Below are 21,196 nucleotides of genomic sequence, written 5' to 3'. Positions count from 1 at the left end.
GTAATGTTTGGGGACCAGCAGTTAGAGTAATGGCTGTGTCGCTGAACTCCCATGTAGTCGACCACGGTTCGAATCCCAGACCCGGTGGCTTAAACTCATGCTGGCTGTGTGTGCATGTGTGCCCAGGAAGAGGAGAATGGAGGAGAAGGGATTGCGGGGTGGCCATCCCCCCTGGGGGGTGATTTCTCACTTTCTGTCTCTCTATCTCTCTCTGTCTTTCTGGTGAGCGCACGCGCCCTATAGCAGAAACCTCTCCAAAAAAAACAAACAAACTAACTCATGAGCTCCTGCCCCTATCTGTGGCCTTTTTTTTTGTTTCTTTTTTTTTTTTTTTTTTGGAGGTTTTTTTTTTTTGCGGGTGGTCCCCACACACCTATAGGGCGCGTGTGCTCGCCAGAAAGACAGAGAGAGAGAAAGAGACAGAAAGCGAGAAGTCATCCCCCGGGGGTGATGGCCACACTGCAATCCCTTCTCTTCCATTCTCCTCTAGGGATCTTGGGCATGCACACACATACACCTGGCGTGAGTTTAAGCTGCTGTGTCTGGCACTTGAACCATGGTTGACTACATGGGAGTCCAGCAACATAGCCATTATGCCAACTGCTGGTCCCACAATGCTCTTTTAGAACAGACCCTTAAAGTGTAAGCTCAGATGACCAAATATCACGTCAACTGAGAGACACTCTAGACGGAAGCCCTCCCAACTGACCCAAGTCAGCACATGCAGAGTCAGCACGGGGCTCTGGAGAGATCCATTGAATTCGGAGTGGGTGACGGAAGCAGAAGAGATTTTCATACTACAATACCAATGGCATTACAGAGGAACAGAAATCTGCATTGTTTTGTATGACAGGATGTTCCTTTTCTATCATCACGCTGAAATATAGCAGTCCCTAGACTAGCAGTCAGTGTCCCACTCTTCCATGTTTACGGGTGGGTATAGTCTCTTTCTTCCAGAGGCAAATTCTCCCTTATTAAGAGCACTGATGAAAGATTTATTTCTTGCAACCTCTGTTCTTCTAAGATTTTACTTATTATCTGTTTCATCTAAAGTGAACAATACAAATAACAACAAAACTAATATTTTAAAAATAGGTTATTTAGAATGTGAAAATGTGAAGAATTATTTTTGCTTATTTTTTAAATGAAAAAAAAAATACAAACAAACACAAAAACCCTTTTTTTTGCCAGAGGGTTGTGTGTTCACCAGAGAGATAGACAAAGATGAGGGCAAAGAAGAAAGCAACCCTCCCCCACCCAAAGGGGCACGGTCACATTATGATCTTCGCCATCTCTCCGTCTGTCAGGATCTGGGCACGGATGCGTTTGTGCCTTTTTTCAAGCCATCGGGGCCAGGATTTAAACCATAGTCAGCTATGTGGGATCCAATTCCCTTAACCCCTAGGTCATGGGGCTGGCCCTGCTTGAGATTCGTTTTACTTTTAATTAATTAATTAATTAAAATTTTACCAGAAAGAGAGAGATCAAGAGAAAGGGAGAAAGTAAGATGCCAGATCTGGGCCTGGAACCAAGGTCAGCCATGTGGGAGTCCAGAGCCCAACCACCACACCACCTACTGCCCTCCTGCTTGAAATTCTTACAGTCATTACTTTCATTACTTCAAACATTATTTCGTGGAGCCGGCAGGTGGTGTGTTGGTTAAGGGAGCTGGACTCCCACATGGCTGACTGCAGTTTGAGTCCTGGACCGGGTGGCTTGCTTTCTCATTTTCTCTCTCTCTCTCTCTCACTCTGTTCCTCTCTGGTCAAATTGAAAGAAAAATAATTAAATATATAAAGTTAATAAAAATAATTCTTTAAAAAATTATTTTGCAAAAAAGCTGAAATAGAAATTAATCATAATATAGTCACAGGTTACTCTGTAAATATATTAATACATCGCTTTGTAGATTATATTTTTATTGGTTTAGTGACAGCATTTTTATTCTTTGTTTTAAAGAATTATTTTTACTTTTATTTGTTTGTTTATTTTAATTTGATCAGAGAGGGACAGAGTAGGGGGGCGGGGGGAGTGAGAAAGCAAGCCGCCAGGTCTAGGACTTGAACTGTGGTTGGCCATGTGGAAGCACAATGTCTTTAACCACCACACCACCTGCCGGCCCCACATTCTTCATTCTCAAAAAAATCCAAGTACTATAATTATAACTTCTTACTTTTCACTTCATTATTTCCTTAAAGCCCATACCAACTTATTCCATACTTGCCTGGTATCTAATGCTCAATTATGTGGGGGAAAATTACATTAACTCAATGTCAAGAGGGAGGATTTAATTGCATGAGAAACAGGAAATTCAGAGTTAACCTTAATTCTGCCCTTTTGCATTTTCTAATTACAATTGGATCTTTCTTTACAAGACCGCAGAGCACAACGGTCCTGAATCCTGTGTGAACGCAGGGTAAGTGCATGAGGTCCCCAGGAAGCCCTGTTGTGTTGTTAAGCGAAGACGGTAGTCCTGACTCTGAGCTGGTTGCCATTCTGGAGCATGTGCCTCTGCTTGCCTCTGGGCTGAGACCTGCAGCAACATGTGCAGCAGCTGGAGGCTGTCAACTACTGCTGGGGCTGACAGGTGGGACTCACAAAGCGCCAATGCTTCGGACAGCTGTAAGACATGGTGCCTGGACTCCCACAGGCGATGGGAAAGTGCGCTCTACAGTGCTGGGAATTCTTCTGTCCCCCCCGATCCAAGAAGACACTTGGTTTCCTCCAGGCCATCTCTGTGTTGTCCATCAATGGAACCAACCCAACTGCCGCTTCTTACTCCTCTCACGTATCCAATCTTTAGCCACAGAACACTAGTTTTCTTGGTTCTTATAGCAAACCGGCATGTGTTCCTGAAGTGGACTTGTAACAGAAACGTTTACCTACTCTCCAGGACCAAACAAAATAAAGAGAAACATGTCTCTTTTAACAGAATAAAAAGAAATATGTCTCCTTCACTACCTCTGTGCAGTTCTCTTAGGTCTTCACTCTTCCTTTCAGTATGTGAGCAGTTGTGAGGAAGCAACTTAAACATCTTAGCTGGAGATGGGGAGGGCTTTCCCTCACGGCCCATTCTAGGCTCACTGACAAAGTTAGCTAGCAACAAATAGTGGGGAGTCCCAATTTGTTACCTCAGCAGTATGCCTGAAAACAAATTAAAACCAAAGAGGGGGGGGGCTCCTCTGCTGTTTGGAGAGGAGGCTGGAATGAAATTCTATCTGGACCCTTGGCAATGGTTATAAGCTCACACCTCATTAGAAAATATGTTCCTTAAGATTTTTTTTTTTTAATGTTTCACTCTCCTAATAATCTATATGCTAACCAGGTCAGTCTCAGACAGCTTGTTTTGATTAACACCTAACACTAGATTAACCACTACGAATTAAAACATGAAGCAAAACAAAACCAAACCAAAAACCCGACTAACACTGATTTTGGCATGTGGCTAATTTGACAATTATTTTTCGGTCCTGGTGAAAGTTATCAATAAAAATGCAGGTGCATGTGGGTTTTACTGGATAAAGCAAGTTGATAATCACACAGGACAAGTTCTGTCCGATGTTTTAGGAATAATTGCTGCGGTCCTGGGGAGAGGGAGGTAGGAGAGAAATAATGCATCATCAAAATATTGAAGCAAAGACAGGGCTGGCGGAGTAAGAACTGGGAAGAAACTGAACTGTCAAGATGAAGTCACTGTCGCTTTCAAGAGAAGAGCTATAGTGAGGCTGGAGAGAGGGTAATACTGAAATGCTGGACAGATGGGGTGCGTGGAAGGGAGGATTCAGAGGTAATGTATAAAGGGAAGAAACTGGGAATTCTGAGTTAAATGGGATCATGGCCCTTTCTCTTCAATAACTAACTATGCAAACAAAATGACAACCCATGAAAAATTTTAGCAAAACTTGACCAGTAGCATCTAAAGTACAGCCTCATGGCAGAAACTTCAAAAAGAGGCAAGCAAGGAAAGAAACTAAGACACCAGTACAGCTTCCACCTTCCCTCTGTACCATCCTCGACCTCATACTTAGCAGTAGTGGAACTGGTAAATTGCCCTGATGCTGCAAATTCTCACAAATACCTACGCATTTGGAAAAAAAATAAACAACAAATGTGTGTGTGTATATAAATGTGTGTGTGTGTGTGTGTGTGTGTATGTGTGTGTGTGTGTATATATATGTATATATATACATGTATATAAAATATATATTAATTTTTAAATTTTTATTCTTATTATTTGTTTAATTTGACCAGAGAGAGAGAAAGGGAAAGTGAGAAAGCAAGCCACCAGGTCTGGGACTCAAACAGTGGTCGGCTAGGTGGGAGGGCAGCACCTTCACCACCATGCCACCACAGGCCCTGAAATAGGCCTTTATCATTCCTCTTTATTGACTATCAAGGGTCTGGAAATATTTGCTAGACAGCTGAGCAAAATATGGGAAATAAACAACTGAAGAAGACTCTATTTAATGGATTGTGTAGGTCCTAGGGCTCCAACTTTAATTGGTGGAATTATATATATATATATATGTATTTTTTTTTTTTGAGGGTTTTTTGCTATGGGGTGTGCCAGAAAGACAGAGAGGGCAGAGAGACAGAAAGTGAGAAATCACCCCCTAGGGGGGATAGCCACACCATAACCCCTTCTCCTCCATTCTCCTCTCAGGATCTTGGGCATGCACGCACACACACCTGGTGTGAGTTTAAGCCACCGAGTCCAGGACTCAAACTGTGGTTGGCTATCTGGGAGTCCAGCAACATAGCCATTATGCCAACTGCTCATCTCTGGTGGAATAATATTAATCGAGAGTATACCTGTAGTGAGAAAAGCCTACACTCACATTAGGTCACAAGAATTGTGGTGGGAGACATTTAACAAATTTTCAAGTGTAGCAACATCAAATTCTTCCAATAAAAGCTGTATACAAGACTGGCAGAACTTGCCCTGTCCTCCCTCTCATACGTAATATTCAGGTTTCAAACTATAGTTCTGAAAGGAAGAAAAGCAGGCCTAGGATAAGCCGGGAAAGAAATTAAGGACAATGTTAAATACATCTGAGAATACATAAAAGATCAGGTTAGTGCTACCTATGCTGAAAATGATCAAGAATAAAAGAATGACAGCTGTCAAACCAACACAATAACCCTATAAAGAGGGACAGAAAGAAGCTCAACATGTTAAAGACAAATCCAGTCTTGAAGAAAACAATCTAATCAACACAAGAAAATTCTCTGTGAAATGCTTTACACTATTAAGCAACAACAAGAACAAAAAAGAAGATAAAGCCAGTAAAATGAAAGCTCAAAGATAAGATGTTAAAACAATAAAATGAAGAGGATCAACAGATAGTGTCATGGGTAAGGTGCTAGACTCCTAAATAGCTCACTGCAGTTCAAGTCCCGGACCTAGCAGCTTGAAACTCACACCAGGCATGTGTGCCCAAAATCCCAAGAGGAGAAGGGATTGTGGCATGGTCATCTCCGCTAGAAGGTGATTTCTCACTTTCTCTCTGTCTCTACAGTGAGTACACATACCTTATAGCAAAAATCTCTCCAACAACCGCCCCCTCCCCCCCAAAAAAAAAGAACAAAACAAAAATAAAACTAAAAGATTTCAGAGCCAGCAGTGGTGTGGTAGTTAAGGCAGTGGCTTCTTCACAGCTGGCTCCATGGTTGGAACCCTGGACCCGGAGACTTGAAAAACACATCAGGCACATTAAAAAAAACCCACACTGTGCACAAAATACAGAGAGGGAAATGGAGAATAAAGGATTGTGGTGTGGCCATCCCTTCTGGAGGGGGGGAGTTCTCACTTTTCTTCTCTCTCTCTGGTGAGTACACACACCCTTTGGCAAAAGTCTAAAAAAGATAGAAGATAGATGTCAGTGCAAAGGAAATAAGGACCAAAATAATATCAGAGCAAGAATAATAAAATAGAAGCAACAGGGAAAATAGATATTAAAGAAAGTAACACTAATAATATAGAGGTTGCTTGAGATAAACACAGGCCATGAGAAGAAAAAGATAAAAGCAATTAGAAAATAACAGGTATAGAGGACAAAGATGGTATAACACAAGGATAACCGGTAATCTTGAAATTCACAACCCACAAGAGGGAAGAATGTGTCAGAGATACAATTAAGACAATTTCACTGAAGAACAGAACTTAAGCCTAAAAATGCATACTGTTTTCCAGGGAGGGGAAATACAAAGAATCCTAGACATCAAGTCATTTTCTGATTAAATGACTAAACTTCAAGGATAAAGAAAGAATCCTCTGTCATTCAAGTGATAATAAAGAAGGAAAAGTGGTTTGACTTCAACAGTTCCTACAGCTCAACAGCATTTATTATCACAAGACAGTTGGGTAATGTGAATAACATTCTGAAGGAATAAAAATGTGGCCCAAGATTATTATATCCAGCCAGTTGGTAATTCAAATATAAAGATAGCAGGCAAGCATTCTCTATCACTCTCTCACCTTTTTTTAAAGAGAGATTTTTGCTATAGGGTATGTGTGCTTACTAGAGAGACACACAGAAATCAACCCCTGGGGGAACGGTGACACCACCGTCCCTTGCCTTTCTTTCTCTCAGGATTTTGGGGATGTACGCAGACGATCCCAGCATGAGTTTAAGCCACCAGGTCCAGGACTTGAACCATGGTCGATTATGTGAGGGTCCAGCAACATAACTATGATGTCATCTGCTGATCCCAGCAGGCAAGCATTATCAAGCAGTAACAACCCAGAAATCACAGAACCTATGAATCTGCAACTTGAACATTAGCTTGAAAATGAAATTCAGCCAACAAAGAGTTCAAACACAATAGAGTATTCGTGGATATTGAAATATGGCAAAATTACTAATGTTGAATACTGAAGTTCTCTAAGTGAAGATCTAAAACCATACAACTGTGAAAACCATGGTAATAGTACATAATGTAAATGAAATAAACCTTGACTCAGTAAAGATAACAATTAATAGAAAATTTTATTGGGAGGAAAATATTAATAGAGGTAAAAACTGCTATTTCCTCATCTTTTATGGTAGTGAATGAACTGATGCTTTCTAAAAATAAAACATGTAGGTAAAGGAGAAAACATAGATTTCTACATCTTAACTTTTTTTGTAATAATGTTTTTAAATAATAGAAGAATCCTTTGGGAAATAATCTTTCTCACATTTATGTGAAGTTAAGACGTTCTTTATCTTCACTTTTGTTTCTTTTTCATTGATTAAAGTAAAATAAACACAGGAGTAAATATTTGTGAGCTTCAATTAAACAACGTTTTCTTAGATATGGCACGTAAAGCATAACCAAAGTGAAAATTAAAACATTTAGTGCTGTGGACACTATCATGAAAGTAAAAATATAACATATAAAATGAGAGAGGAATCTGAATAGGCATTTTCTCCAAAGAAGATATACGAATGGCCAATACACATATTAAAAAACATTCAACATTGGGGCCGGCAAGTGGCACAGTGGTTAAAGGTGCTGGACTCCCACGTGGCCAACCACAGTTCAAGTCTCGGACCTGGTGGCTTGCTTTCTCACTTCCTCTCTCTCTCTGTCTCTTTCTGATCAAACTGGAAAATAATAATGATAATAATAATAAATAAAGTTAAATAAAATAACTCTTTTTAAAAAAACATTCAACATGGTGGACAGCAGATGGTGTGATGGTTAAGGCACTAAATTCTCACATGGCCGACTGCAGTGCATGTCCTGGACATGCTGGGTGCATGTTCCCAAAATCCTGGGAGGAGAATGGAGAAGAAGGCTATTCCCCCAGGTGGTGATCTCTTGCATTCCCTCTCTGTCTCTCCCCTATAAGTGCACACACCCTATAGCAAAAAAAGAAAAAGGAAAAGGTCAACATCATTAGCTATAAGATAAACGCACATCAAAACCATAATAAGATATTACTCTGCATCCTCTAGCGTGGCTCTTATCAAAAAACAAACAGTGTGGGCAAGTATGTGGAGAAATTGGAACTCTCATAAGTTGCTGGTGGGAATGTAAAGGGGTATAGTTGCTCTGGAAAATAACATGGCAGCTCCTCAAAACATGGAACAGAGAATTAGCGTATTATCCAGCAATTCCACTTCTGGGTATATATTATACTCAAAAAAATTGAAAGCAGTAGCTTAGATGTTTATTTATTTATTTATTTATTTATTTATTTATTTATTTAGTTTTGCAGAGGTTTTTGCTATAGGGCGCGTGCGCTCGCCAGATAGACAGAGAGAGACAGAGAGATAGAAAGCGAGAAATCACCCCCCAGGGGGGATGGCCATGCCACAATCCCCTCCCCTCCATTCTCCTCTTGTGATCTTGTGCACGCATGCACATGCGCCCAGCATGAGTTTTAAGCCACTGGGTCCGGGATTCGAACCGCGGTCGACTGTGGGAGTCCAGCAACATAGCCATTACGCTAACTGCTGGTCCCAGATGTTTATACATTAATGTTCATGGCAGCTTATTCACAATATTGAGAAGATGGAAACAACCTAAATAACTAGATACACAAAATGTAGTATATCCACGCAATGGCACAGTCAGCCTTCAAAAGGCAGGAGATTCTGACACATGCTACAGCATGGACGACCCTGGAAGGCATTCTGCTAGGTGAAGTAAGCCAGAAATGAAAAGACAAATCTCGCATGGTCCTGCTTATATGAGGTAGCTGTAGTATTGAATCCATAGAGACAGACAGTAGAACAGTGGGTTGCCAATGGCGAGGAGGAAGGGAGAGTGAGAGTCATCATCCAATGTGTTTAAAATTTCAGTTTGGGAAGATGAAAAAGTTCTGGAGATACAGGGTAGTGATGGTTTCTCAAAAATGTGATTGTACTTATTGCCAGTAAACTGTACACTTACAAATATCGAAGATGGTAAATTTTAAATATAAAACACACAGAACCACACACATGTGCCAGAGGGTGCATGCACATGCAACAGTGAGAGCCAGAGTGAGAGAGATAGAAAAAGAGAAAGTAAGCCCCTGACAGAGCATGCTCACGCTATAATCCTTTTTCTCTAATTCTGCCTCTAATCAGGATCCTGGGCATGGGCCGGGGACAAGACTGGAACCCTGGCAGGCCACGTGAGAACCTGCTTCCTCTGTGCCGTTCTTAACTATTGCTCTATAGGTCTGGCCTGATGTTACATATACCTGTCACGATCAAATTAAAATTAAAAAATGAATGAAGTACTGATAGCCACTACGTGACTGTGAGAAACATGTTAAACGACAGAAAGCCAGACACAAAAGGTCACGTGTTGTATAATTCATTTATGTGAAATGCCCAGCATAGGCAAATCCACAGAGACAGAGAGTAGATTAGTGGTTGCCTAGGGATGAGAGGGAGGGGGAAATGGGGCAGTGACTGCTAATGATTTCTCTGGAGGTTGATGAAGATGTTCTAAAATTAGACAATAGTGATGGTTACTAAAGACCACTGATTTGTATGCTTTTAAAGGGTGAATTTCATAGTATGTGAATTTTATCTCAATAATGTTGCCATTAAAAATTATTATTATTTGAAAGAGATAAAAGAAAAATAAAACGATTTGGTTGAGAGAGATCTAAGAGTTCCATGAGAAGTGAAATGGGAACCTCAAAAGTCATAGAGAAGTGAAATGGGAACCTCAAAAGTCATAGTAAATTTAGCACACTCAACGCTGTGGTATGTTGGTGGAAAGTGACTTTAAGCAGTAGGAATTTGGACTTAACACTCAATCAAGCATATAAGACTTCTGAACCAGTTTTCAAATTGCTTTTCCAAATATATGTACAGGGAGAAATCTCCCTCTCTCCCCCAAAATAAGATGAGAGGAGAAATAGCCATCTACCTGTTATTTTTGTCATACGTGTTCACATTACACATCTACATCCAACATGTAGATAATGTGACTCACAACCACATGTGGTAAAGGTGTGTCATCTATTCGCTATCTGTTAGGAGCAATGTTTTCAGAGCCTCTCGCACTTTGCTGACATTCTTGCTACACACTGCTTGGTCCCACACTCACATGAAATGATGTCCTCTAGCCATTGGATCTCAGATAGTTTTGTGGCCAGGCTGTCTGAAGAGTTCAGCATGGCTTGTGATTAATTTGTTTCTCTATATTTATGGCATACCCACTGTGTTGTGTGCCAATCATGTACTGAGTACTGGTGAAATTAAAAGCATGGGCTGGCCTTTTTGAGTTTATACAGAGTGGAGAAATAGCAAAGAAACAAATCAACTGATAAATGAAAATATAATTATAGATAAAACCATGGTAATGAACAGGGCAAAGTGGTAGAGAATAAGAAGTGAGGTGTCTATCTGGTGAGGTGGAACAATTCTGCGGTTGTGGCATTCCAGCTGAGACTAAAGAGTAAGAAGGAGACGACCTTGCAAAGATAATTCCTTGCACACACACCAGCAGGATTGTTTGGATTTGGTTTTTAAAGTCACTTAAGGTACAACTATCCATATCCTTGTGTACAAGACAGGCTCAATGTCAAATAAGATGAATACATCTCTAGCCTTGATTTGATTATTACATACTGTACACATGCTTTGAAAAACCATACTGTACCCACAAAGATGTATATTGATTATACTTAATAATAATAACGGTGACTTTAGGTTATAGTTTGCCCCAAAACTATAGGGAGATCACCCTCCCTGAAACACTTTTTGTGTCCGCGTCCTTAATTTCTAACTATCTCTATCACATTAAATTACAAATCTTTTTTCTACTCTTTTTTTCATTATTTATGATAAGGACTTTTACATGGGTGGGGGGAGGGAGGGAGGGAGAAAGAGAAAGAGAAACACCCTCTACAGGGACTGATCATACTACCGTCCCCTTCTTCCAGTCCTCTAGCCATTGGACCTTAGGCACCTACAGGCATGCCCAGCGTGTTTCAGGCCTATAAGGCTGGAGATTTGAACCGTAGCTGCCATGTGGGATTCAGCTTCTCTTGAGTAGCACGTTGCCGCAGAGCTGGCCCTTTTCTATTTTCTCATATTGGCACAAGCTACATCCCCTCTAATTGTACATCACGGACTCACAGAGAACCTATCCATTACCTGGGAAAGAATCAACTGCCCATGGAATGTGTGCACAAATTTTCTTAAAAATGAAAAATAGGCTTCCTCTCCAAGTCTTCTGGCAAGGAACCGAAGAAGAAAATAGCCCTAGAAGAAAGAAAAAAAATAATAAAGGGAAAAAAAATATGCTTGCTTCTTACAGAAATGCTTATGGTCAACTCAAACTTACCCACCAGTGCACTCACTGTGGACATCTAGAATGTTGCCCTTTATATTCTGACCAGGAAGGCTAGTCCTGGAAATTAAGGATGGACTATTCAGCTTTCAACTCCTTTGTTAACATTATTGCCCTCTGTGCTTTTGACTTGGTTCACATGAAGCCTGGCCATCCACCATGGACTAAATGAGAAGAGAGTCTGAGATCCTCTCTACCTCAGCTATGAGAAAAGGCCTTCAAAATAATATAAGCAAGCCAGTCAACAGCGTAGTGATTAAGAGAGCCAGATCATACACAGTTGATCTGGTTCTGAACACGTTTCTAATCTTGGTCCTTGTGGCTTAAAAAATATGCTGGACGTATATGTGTGTGTGTGTGTGTGTGTGTGTGTGTGTGTGTGTGTGTATGGGGGGTATGCTCAAAATCCTGACAAGATAGAGAAATGGAGAAGAAGGGACTGTAGAGTGACCATGATCCAATGGGGGATGCTCGCGCTCGCTGTCTCTATATCTCCCTCTCCCTCTCTCTGGCAAGTACATTCAACTCTGGCAATCGGGGCGGGGGGGGGAACGACAAGAGTAATAGGATGTGTTTGAAGTCGTTGTTATTGTTCTTTAATTGCCAGAGGGTATACGTGCTCACTGGAGAGAAAGAGACAGGGGAAGAAAACACCCTTCAATGGGGTGTGGTCCTATCACGATCCTTTCTCCATTTTACCATCCTGTTGAGATTTTGGGCATGCTCACACACACGTCCAGTGTGGTTTCTAAGCTACTGGGCAGAGATTGGAACCTCAGCTGACCAAGTAGTACCCTGCTCCCTTAACTACAAAGTTGGGCTACTCCTGTCTTCTAGTTGGAACCCAAGAGCTCTTCTAAGCTGACCTGAAGAGAGGAAAAGGGGGGCAGAAGTCAGGGAATATCGTAACTTCTTTTGATTCATGCCCCTAATGTGGCCTCATTTTGGGGGGTACACACTGCTTTGCTTATTAGATACTCAGATCTGCCCAGTCACATGTCATTACAATGCTGATAGTATTTTGTTTTGCCTCAGCCATGTCATTCATTTTCACCGTTGAATTGTATAACCTAAAAAATTGCTGCACTGTAATAACTAGTTCCTGCCGCTCAGATGCGCTCACCTTTAAATAATGAACCTGCATGAAGGTCTTCTCTGGGTTGAGCCCATGCTTGATAACAGATGCTCCTGAATCACTCACATGGCCAGTTTTCTCTTTACTAGGCCTAAAATGAAGGAGGAACAATTTCTTTAAGTACCGAACATTCTTTTTTTTTTTAAATTTAATTTATTGGTATTATTATTATTATTAATTTACTTTTTTAGAGAGATTTTTGCTATAGGATGTGTGCACTCACCAGAGATAGGTGAGAGACAGAGAGGCAGAAAACATGAAATCACGTCCTGGGGGATGGACACATTGCAATCCCTTCTCCCAAGATTTTGGATATGCACGAACACATACCCGGTGTGAGTTTTAAGCCACTAGGTCCGGAATTCAACCCACAGTTGACTACATGGGAGTCCAGAGACATAACCATTACGTCATCTGCTGGTCCCTTTTTATTTTTTTAACTTGACCAGAGAGAGACAGAGAGTGAGAGAGGGGGGAAAGTGAGAAAGCAAACTGCCAGGCTTGGGACTTGAACTGCAATCAACCATGAGGGAGTCCAACGCCTTAACCACCAGGCCATCTGCTGGCCCCAGTACTGCATGTTCTTAATGAAAGCATATCTTATTTCTTATTTTCATAATTGCTCAACAGCATCTTAATTCTATTTAGTAGTACCAGGTATGATTTAAAACAGTTTAGATTATAAATTCACATAGTGAACAAGGTGGGGTTCATATTTGGGTTGGCAACCTAAGGTGGGCTATTGGTAATATTTTATATCATCTATCCAACAATGAGGCCTGCCAGACCCTCAAGGAATCTAAGCTTCAAAATGAATTATTTAAGAACCTGTACCCTTTTATTGTGGTAATGATGAACTGAGAAATGCAATGGAAAATGTAGCTTTACTTGGAAGAATAAAAAAACTTATATCTTTTCCAAAAATTTTTGAAAGCTCCAATGTTATCCACTTCTCTGGATTTGCATTTAATAATTAATGTTCCTTTAAGAAATAATTGTACTCTGAACCGATTTTAGAATCAGAAAAACAAAACCAAAAAAGTCACAGATACTTGTGTTTTAGGTAGGGATATTAGTGGTCACATATTTCAACCTCTTCATTTTACAAATGTGGAAAACTGAGACACACCTAAGTTAGGTAAACACACAAGGTCTTGGGGCTTGTTTTGACGTGTGGAGATACTAGGACGGAAATCGCTGTCTCGCTATTATCCCTCAGGATGTTTTCTACCATGTTCTATGGTTTTCAATAATTTAAAATGTTTCTTAACTAAAATAAAATAGATCCTTAGAGCCCTCTAGTAAAACTGTGTGTATTGTGTTACAATAATGCCTCAGTAACTGGCTACAATCAAAGTAACGGCAAAGTATTTGCAACATGCAGCCATTGTAAAACCAGTCACTCCCTGGCTCAATGTTGGGGAGCACGTGTTGAGGTGTGGGAAGGCACGGAGCATGAGGACGGCACATCAGAAAGCTAGGGTTTCTTTCAAAGAGGGGCATGGTGTAGTACGAGGCACTCAGCCTTTGGAATTTGAGAACCCTAGCTTCAAATATCCTCTTTACTTCTTACTACCTGTTGCTTATTAGCAGGTTACTTACATTTATTTACATAAAATGGAAATAATCTTACCTACCTTTTCAGGGTCTATGGAGAAAAACTGAAACTATTTATTACAAAGCCCCTAGCAAAGGCCAGGGATATAAAAATCCCTCAATGAACTTAATAAAAATTTGCAATTATTTTAGCGTGCACATGCACATACACACACACACACACACACACACACACACACACCCCTGATTAAGTCTTAGCTAAAGATCCCATATAGTGGTGTCCTGTGGCAGGCAGGTGAACTGTGAAGAGTTTGCTGAGTTCCAGATCTCTCTGAGCTATTAAAACATCCAACAGTGCTAGGGCAAGGAGGTGGCACAGAGGTTGGGGCAGCTGGATTTTAGATGGCCGACCGCACAATTTGAGTTCTGGATCCAGTGGCTTGAAAAAGCGCCAGGTGCATGTGTGTGCGTGCCAAAATCCTGAGAAGAGAATGGAGGAGAAGGGATTGTGGCATTAGAGATCATCCCCCCAAGAGGAATGATCTCTTTCTCTCTCTCCCTCCTCATGGAGCACACACACTCTATAGCAAACTTAATGACAACAAAAATCCAGTAGTGCTGAAAGAACACTGATCTTTCTTTTGGACGGTCAGATAAGATGAATTACTCAAGGTGATGAGGACAACTGATGACAGAATAGCACATGAATTAAAGGCTACGGTTCCGACGGCTGCCTCTGCAGGGAAAAGAGATGGCAGCTAAACTTGCAAACAACTTTAGAGTCTTTGATGGCAGCTCATGCTAGTAGGGACACACTCATAAAAAACCGTATAGCTCAGACCTCAACAGTAGTAAAAAGCCTCCCAGAAAGAGAGAGAAAAGAATTTGGATGATTTAACATTATTAAAGCAACCTAGGAAAGAGCAGACAAAGTTGAAATGGATGCAATCAAAACTGAATGTTGAAGAAATTATAAATGACGGAAGCGGGAAGGTGTTTAACGAATGCTGCAAATTCACTTTAAGCTTCCAAAGAATGAATAAAAATATATATATATATTTTAAGTATCTGGTCATCTCCTAAGAGCTAAGCACGATAGACATCAACAAGGTGGGCTTGCTAGGATTTCTGAACCAATAGTCCAAGACCTTTTGTTGAGTTCAGCCCCACTTAGCCAAGATCTCAAATATAAACAATTCTAATAATTATGGAGAAAATAATTGCTGTTTTATAACGATTCTGTTTAAAAAGTTTTATAACTATTAAAATACTTTTCTGAAAGAAATAAAGTCTTAACTAAATTTGAGGGGATTTCAAAAAGTCCATGGTGGGGGGAGAATGCAATTAATAATATGAGTTTATTTTAGTGTGGAAAAAAATCTATGCAGTTTTTTTTTCCCCACAGTACACATTTCCATGAACTTTTTGAAGACCCACTGTATTCTGGTACCTCATGCTGGCAGACACAAAAACCACCACACACCTAAAGGAGGATGACAAGGACCAGCCATTGGAGCTAAGTTTCCATTTTACTTTATGGACGCTGACCTACCTACATGCCTACACTTGGAATAACTGGTCCTTTTCATCTTCATTTCAGATGCCACTGAAAAACAACAGCTTTGTTGCTGCTCTTCAGTGTGGCCCAGTATAGGGTTTTCAGACAGGAAGCTCCGCCAACTTTGATTAGGGAAGCCCACCTCCCATGGCCTGGGGAACAAAGTCTTCTCAAATGTCAGCCTAGGGCAAGATAGTGATGTGGCGATAAAATGACACTCTGTAAGGCAGAACCTTTCTACAGGAAAGGTTGCTGGTTCAAATCTGGAGACCTCCCTGAGTATGCTGGGCATGTGTGCACCCATGACCTGGGGCTGGCCTAGCCTGGGATGGCGTCAAGACCTTGTCGAGGGGGCTTTCTCTGTCTCTCCCTTGTGCACACGCATGTGTATTCCCTTTGGCATTAAATAAAATTTAAAATAAGAGTCTGCCTGAATTCAAACTGGGTGGCCCAGCCCAGACAGAGAAGCAGCACATTTCTATGCCCTGGCACTCTGGATGGAGACTACTAGAACTAGGGAGTGAAGAAGACAGAAGGGTGAAGTCAATATCCCCTTGGAGTGCTGGCTGCCAGGCTCCAGTTTTTTTTTTTTTTTTTTTTGAGAGGTTTTTTCACTATAGGGCGCGTGTGCTCGCCAGACAGACAGAGAGAGACAGAGAGACAGAAAGCGAGAAATCACCCCCCAGGGGGGATGGTCATGCCGCAATCCCTTCTCCTCCATTCTCCTCTCAGGATCTTGGGCATGCACGCACACGCGCCCGGCATGAGTTTTAAGCCACCGGGTCTGGGACGTGAACCGCGGTCGACTACGTGGGAGTCCAGCGACATAGCCATTAAGCTAACTGCTGGTTCCCTCGAGAGAGTTTGTTTAGAGTAACAGTGTGAGAGGCGGGAAGGACTATGGTAGACCCACTTTGGCTCAATCTACTCCCACTTTCATCTACCTTCTTTCTTGACACCTGTGAAATTAAATCTGACTGAAGGCTCATTTTCCAAGTTGCACTTGAAGCTATGAATAGGCAAGAGACTTGTCCAGGCCAAAGAGAAAAAAGCAGGTGCCTGCATGGTTGGAGATGTGGTTTGGTAAAACTTTTGCTTTCCTTACAAAAGGGGAATATATGATTGCTACTGCACCTCTTCCCACAAACATGGCAGATGGATCTGCAGCAGCAATCTTGTCACCATGAGGCAGAAAACAAACACGGATGGAGAGCAAAAGAGAATGAGAGAAGGTAAACAGTCTTTGATGGCATCATTCTGTTCCTGGTCAGCCTGAGACTACCTCCCTTTTGAATTATTAGGGGAGGGTAAATAATCGCCATTTAGTCAACACCACCTTTCTGTTCCAGTAGCTATAGCCAGATTCATTCCAAATGGGTGGGGAATTGGACTGGTACTAACAGCTAACTTTTCCTGATTACCCTCTGTTCTCTGTCAGGTCCTCTGCCAAGCCCTTCTCAGGCATCATGTTCCTTCCCCTCATGAGAACCCGATGAGGCAGTGAGGCAAGTACTGTGATTATAACCATGTAAAAGTTGAGGAAATGAGGCCTACGTAAGACCACTACGCTGTTAAGTGGTAGTCAAGGCTGGAACCCAGGTCCACAGAACACCAAGGTCCTCACTGTACTCAGGGGCCTCCCCAAGATCCGGACTCCTATCTAGGCTGTGCAGAATGCTGAGAAGAAAACCTGGGACAGTTGCTTACTTTTTGTGAAGCTCTGCCTCCCCACCTGCACGAAGGTTCAGATAGGGTAGAAGCACTTTGTGAATGTGAAAGTGTTAATCATCTCTTAGACATTACAGTCAAATATTTATTTCCTTGGCTGGCATGCACGGAATGCAACAGATCAAGTTTCCAAGGTCGTTTGGGCTCAAATGCCCTTGGTCTCCCTTGTACCTGGCACTCAAGGCAACAATAAGGCTGACGTGACCTTTCCCTTCCCTACCGCCTGCTTTTCCACTGCACCCACAGGAGCAACGTGGACATTTAGAGTGGGCAGGTGGCAGAGACACTTGATACACAGTGACCTGATTTGGGACCAGGCCTTCCGAAGAAAGAACCAATCCTGCAGGACTATCACCAAGGGCGGATTTGGGAAAAAGCCTCTGAAAGGTGCTCAGGCATGTCAGCTGGGTCTGAGCCTCGTGCTGTGCCCCAGCACAGATGGGCTGTCCTCCAGCACACTCCGTCTCACACTCCTTGGCAGCCACGTGAGAGCCAAGACAAATCTTCATCTATAAACTTGCTACTGCCATGCTTGAGCCAAGGACTAAGCATTCCAGAGATGAGAGAAAGGGGATTAACAGGCATTTCAACATCCTTGCCTGCCAGTCACGGCTGTCTCCTAAGGCAGAAGAACTTCACTCTCTCCCTGCAGTGGAGGAAGCCAAATTCTCCCCTGTGTAGAAACTGGCCCCACACTATCCAGTGGAGCCTCCAGCGCACAAGGGAGACCTAATGCACGTCGCTACCACAAAGCCCAGTCCTTGCATCTGCAAAAACGAAACAGCAGTGGCACCTCTGGCACCTCACCTGGCTGTTGTGGCACTAAGAGTGCTTAGCCAGAGCTTGGGCTGGCACTGTCAGCACACTGTAAGCGTTGCTCTTCTCTGGGTAACAGCTCTGCAGGTTCAGGTAGTGTCAGCTACCCCTTCCTCCGGCAGGCAGAGACACTAACACACCACACTACAGTCAAGCATGCGAGATGTTATTACTAGGGGACACTAAGGGGAGGGTGCCTGGGAACTCACTCTATGACTTTGTAACTTCTTCTAAGTCTAAAATCATTACAAAATACAAATTTTTGCTCTTAATTGTCAGAGGGCATGTGTACTTATCAGAGAGAGGGAGAGAGAGGGAGAGAGCAGTCCCCAATGGGGTGGTCCTGCTGCAATCCCTTTTCCTCCGTTTATCCATCCTGCTGGGATTTGGGACATGCACGCACATGGGCCCAGTATGTTTTTCGGGCTTTCGAGGCCAGGATTCAAACCATGGTTGACCATGTGGGATGTGGCTCCTTAACCACTAGGCTATGGGGCAGGTCGAAAAGGTTTGGAAAAAAGACACTGCCCCCATAAAAAGACATTGTACATGAATGTAGCCTTTTCTTTTGTGAGATCACTAATTTTGGCCACAAATCCTTTTAGGATTGGTCATTAAACTTGCTGCTTGCCTCATCATGACGTTGTCAGAAAACAAAAAGAAATCGTTCGAAGTGACACATGAAGGTCTTGTAAGCCATGGCTGGACATATGCCTTACGTACTCATCCCCTTCGGTCTACACTCCTTTGTGAAGAGATTACTACAACTAAGGGTAAAAACTGGAGGCAGAATGATAGAACGTACAAGAATTTTTCATCTTGCTTTTGTTTTCTCTTTCTCTCTCTTCAGTTTAATTATTTCTTCTATCAGCAAGAGATAGACTGCACCTCCAACGGGGTCCTGACACCAAAAATCCAGCCCCAGCCAGCCATGCATCATGGGGGCACCCAGGGAGAGTTCTGGACTTAAATAGGTTTCTTTTTTTTTTTTTGAGAGTTTTTTTTGCTATAGGGCGCGTGCGCTCGCCAGACAGAGAGAGACAGAGAGATAGAAAGCGAGAAAATCGCCCCCCGGGGGGATGGCCATGCCGCAATCCCTTCTCCTCCATTCACCTCTTGGGATCTGGGGCACACATGCATACGCGCCCGGCATGAGTTTTAAGCCACTGGGTCCGGGACTCGAACCATGGTTGACTACTTGAGAGTCCAGCGACATAGCCATTACGCTAACTGCTTGTCCCAACAGGTAACTTTCCTATATGGGTCAGCCTGGCAGAGTGTCACATTTTACTGCTGCCACAACCATCTGGCCCTCCTCCATTTATTTTTGTTTGTTTGTTTCTGAGGATTTATTTTTAATTCAATTTATTATTTTTCTTCAATTTTGACCAGAGAGGGAGAGACAGAGAAAAAGGGAAAGTAAGAAAGCAAGTCACCAGGTCTGGGATTTGAACCGTGGTCGGTCATATGGGAGTCCAGAGCCTTAACCACCATGCCACCTGCTGATCCCCTCCATTTGTTTCTGTGACAACTTCTCCATCTATAAAGTAGGCAGAATGAACACTTGCCACTGTGCTTGCAATGCTACCTGAGGGAGCTGGTAATGAATTTGTATTGTATGGATGTTACTGGTATCTGGCAAGCTTGACTCTATGCTTTTCAAAATGGATTTAACAGCTACCCGGCATGAGGGGGTTTCCCCACCGGGACCATTATCCTCTAGCAGACACAGCAGGATATGACTCTGGTGTTGAAAAAGGCAATTGATAAAATGATTTAAGACAGAAGGAGGCATGCCTCTGAGAAGCCCCAGGAAGATGGAGGGCAACTGTTCTGCACCCCACCCACAGCAAACAGGCCGGATCGGTGCGTAGGGGGAAGAGGTGAACCCTGAAGATGGAAACACGAGCAGAGCCCGCCAGTGTGCATAAGCAGGTAAGAAAACGAAAGCTGAAACTTAGAGAAGCAGTGAGTACTCATAGAAAACCAGCATGTCCTCAGGTCTGAACACCTTAGAAAGTCCTCTGGGAGAGACAAACCCTGGCCAAATGCCATGCCAGGGCAGTCTCAGCATCCCGAGTCTCACGCTTTATTTCCCGTAGAAGTGGTCACTGAGTGCGTCCGAGAGCCCCAGCACTGGTGTAAGTGCCCTGCATACGTTATTCCATTTAGTCCCCAGCTGGCCCTGCTGTGGTGAGGTGCACAGTGAAATATGGCAGGCGTGTGGACAAATCCAATTTGATTAAAGCGTGTCCCTTCTCTTCTGGATCATCCAGATTAGCTCCATTGCTTCTTCAGGGGTATAAGCTCAGAGTGATGTGTTCAGTTCAGCTGTCACATCTGGAGAAGACCACAGCCACCAAAGACAACAAGGCCAAGCCCAAGAAGGCAAATCTTCTCCCAATCAACTGTATGCATGAGAAATTTACAAAAAAAACCCCACGACCTACTGGTCAGGAAAAGAAAGCCTGGCCTTCAGTTCTAGGGACTGTTCTGTGGCAGCAAGGCATATTCTGGACAGCTCTGGACACAAAAGCCCAGAGGAGGAGGCGGACCTTACTTGAGGCAGACTCCAGCCCAATTTAAGAGAGGCCACTCTCAGAATAAGGCTGTTCCCACAAGAAACTGCCATTTGCCAGAGAACTGAGGTCGACACCCTGCAAATACTCAGGTAGAAGCTGAGTGGAAGTCTGTGGGGGACATGAAAGATTAGGCCGAATCATTTTTAAGCACTTTTCTCACTCTAATACCCATGATTTTAAGAGATCATATAAACTGGAATATATTTAAGCTGTAGCACTTAGAAGGAAAACATTATTCATCCATTCCAGTGGAATCAATAGTTTCGCTGCATAGCTTAGTCTCACTAAATCAGCATCGAGGGTGATTTTGATTTAAAAAAAAAAAAACCCCAAAACTAAAAGAATTATTTAAAGGAACTTCAACAAAATTTTGTTAAATCATAGATCTATTTTACAGATAGAACTAACTTAGAATATATGAAACAAGTAATCAAGGCTTTTACTGGGGGAGAAAGAAATATATGATACACCTGAATTTGTATCCTCATAAGGCACATAAAAAAGGCTCTTTCTGGAGCCACGGGGCGGCGGCGG

The 21,196-nt window shown here is 42.5% G+C and overlaps 1 protein-coding gene and 1 pseudogene across 1 annotated transcript in view; one reads left to right on the top strand and one right to left on the bottom strand.

Annotated features, from left to right (window-relative positions):
* The window catches only part of AOPEP (aminopeptidase O (putative)), a 237,910-nt gene that overhangs the window by 136,464 nt on the left and 80,250 nt on the right, over positions 1-21,196 (bottom strand). Inside the window, exons 4-5 of the mRNA XM_027768006.1 lie at positions 12,410-12,512; positions 11,091-11,198 (exon numbers count right to left, since the gene is read on the bottom strand). Of these exons, the coding sequence (XP_027623807.1) occupies positions 11,091-11,198; positions 12,410-12,512 (211 nt within the window). The remainder of the gene's footprint in view (positions 1-11,090; positions 11,199-12,409; positions 12,513-21,196) is intronic.
* On the top strand, positions 13,751-15,021 carry LOC102474824 (coiled-coil domain-containing protein 58-like; annotated as a pseudogene).

Source organism: Tupaia chinensis, unplaced genomic scaffold (assembly GCF_000334495.1).
Source record: "Tupaia chinensis unplaced genomic scaffold, TupChi_1.0 Scaffold145148_1, whole genome shotgun sequence".
Taxonomy (NCBI): Eukaryota; Metazoa; Chordata; class Mammalia; order Scandentia; family Tupaiidae; genus Tupaia; species Tupaia belangeri.
The sequence above is the reverse complement of the archived record's forward strand: the minus strand, read 5'-3'. Positions and strand labels throughout refer to the sequence as shown.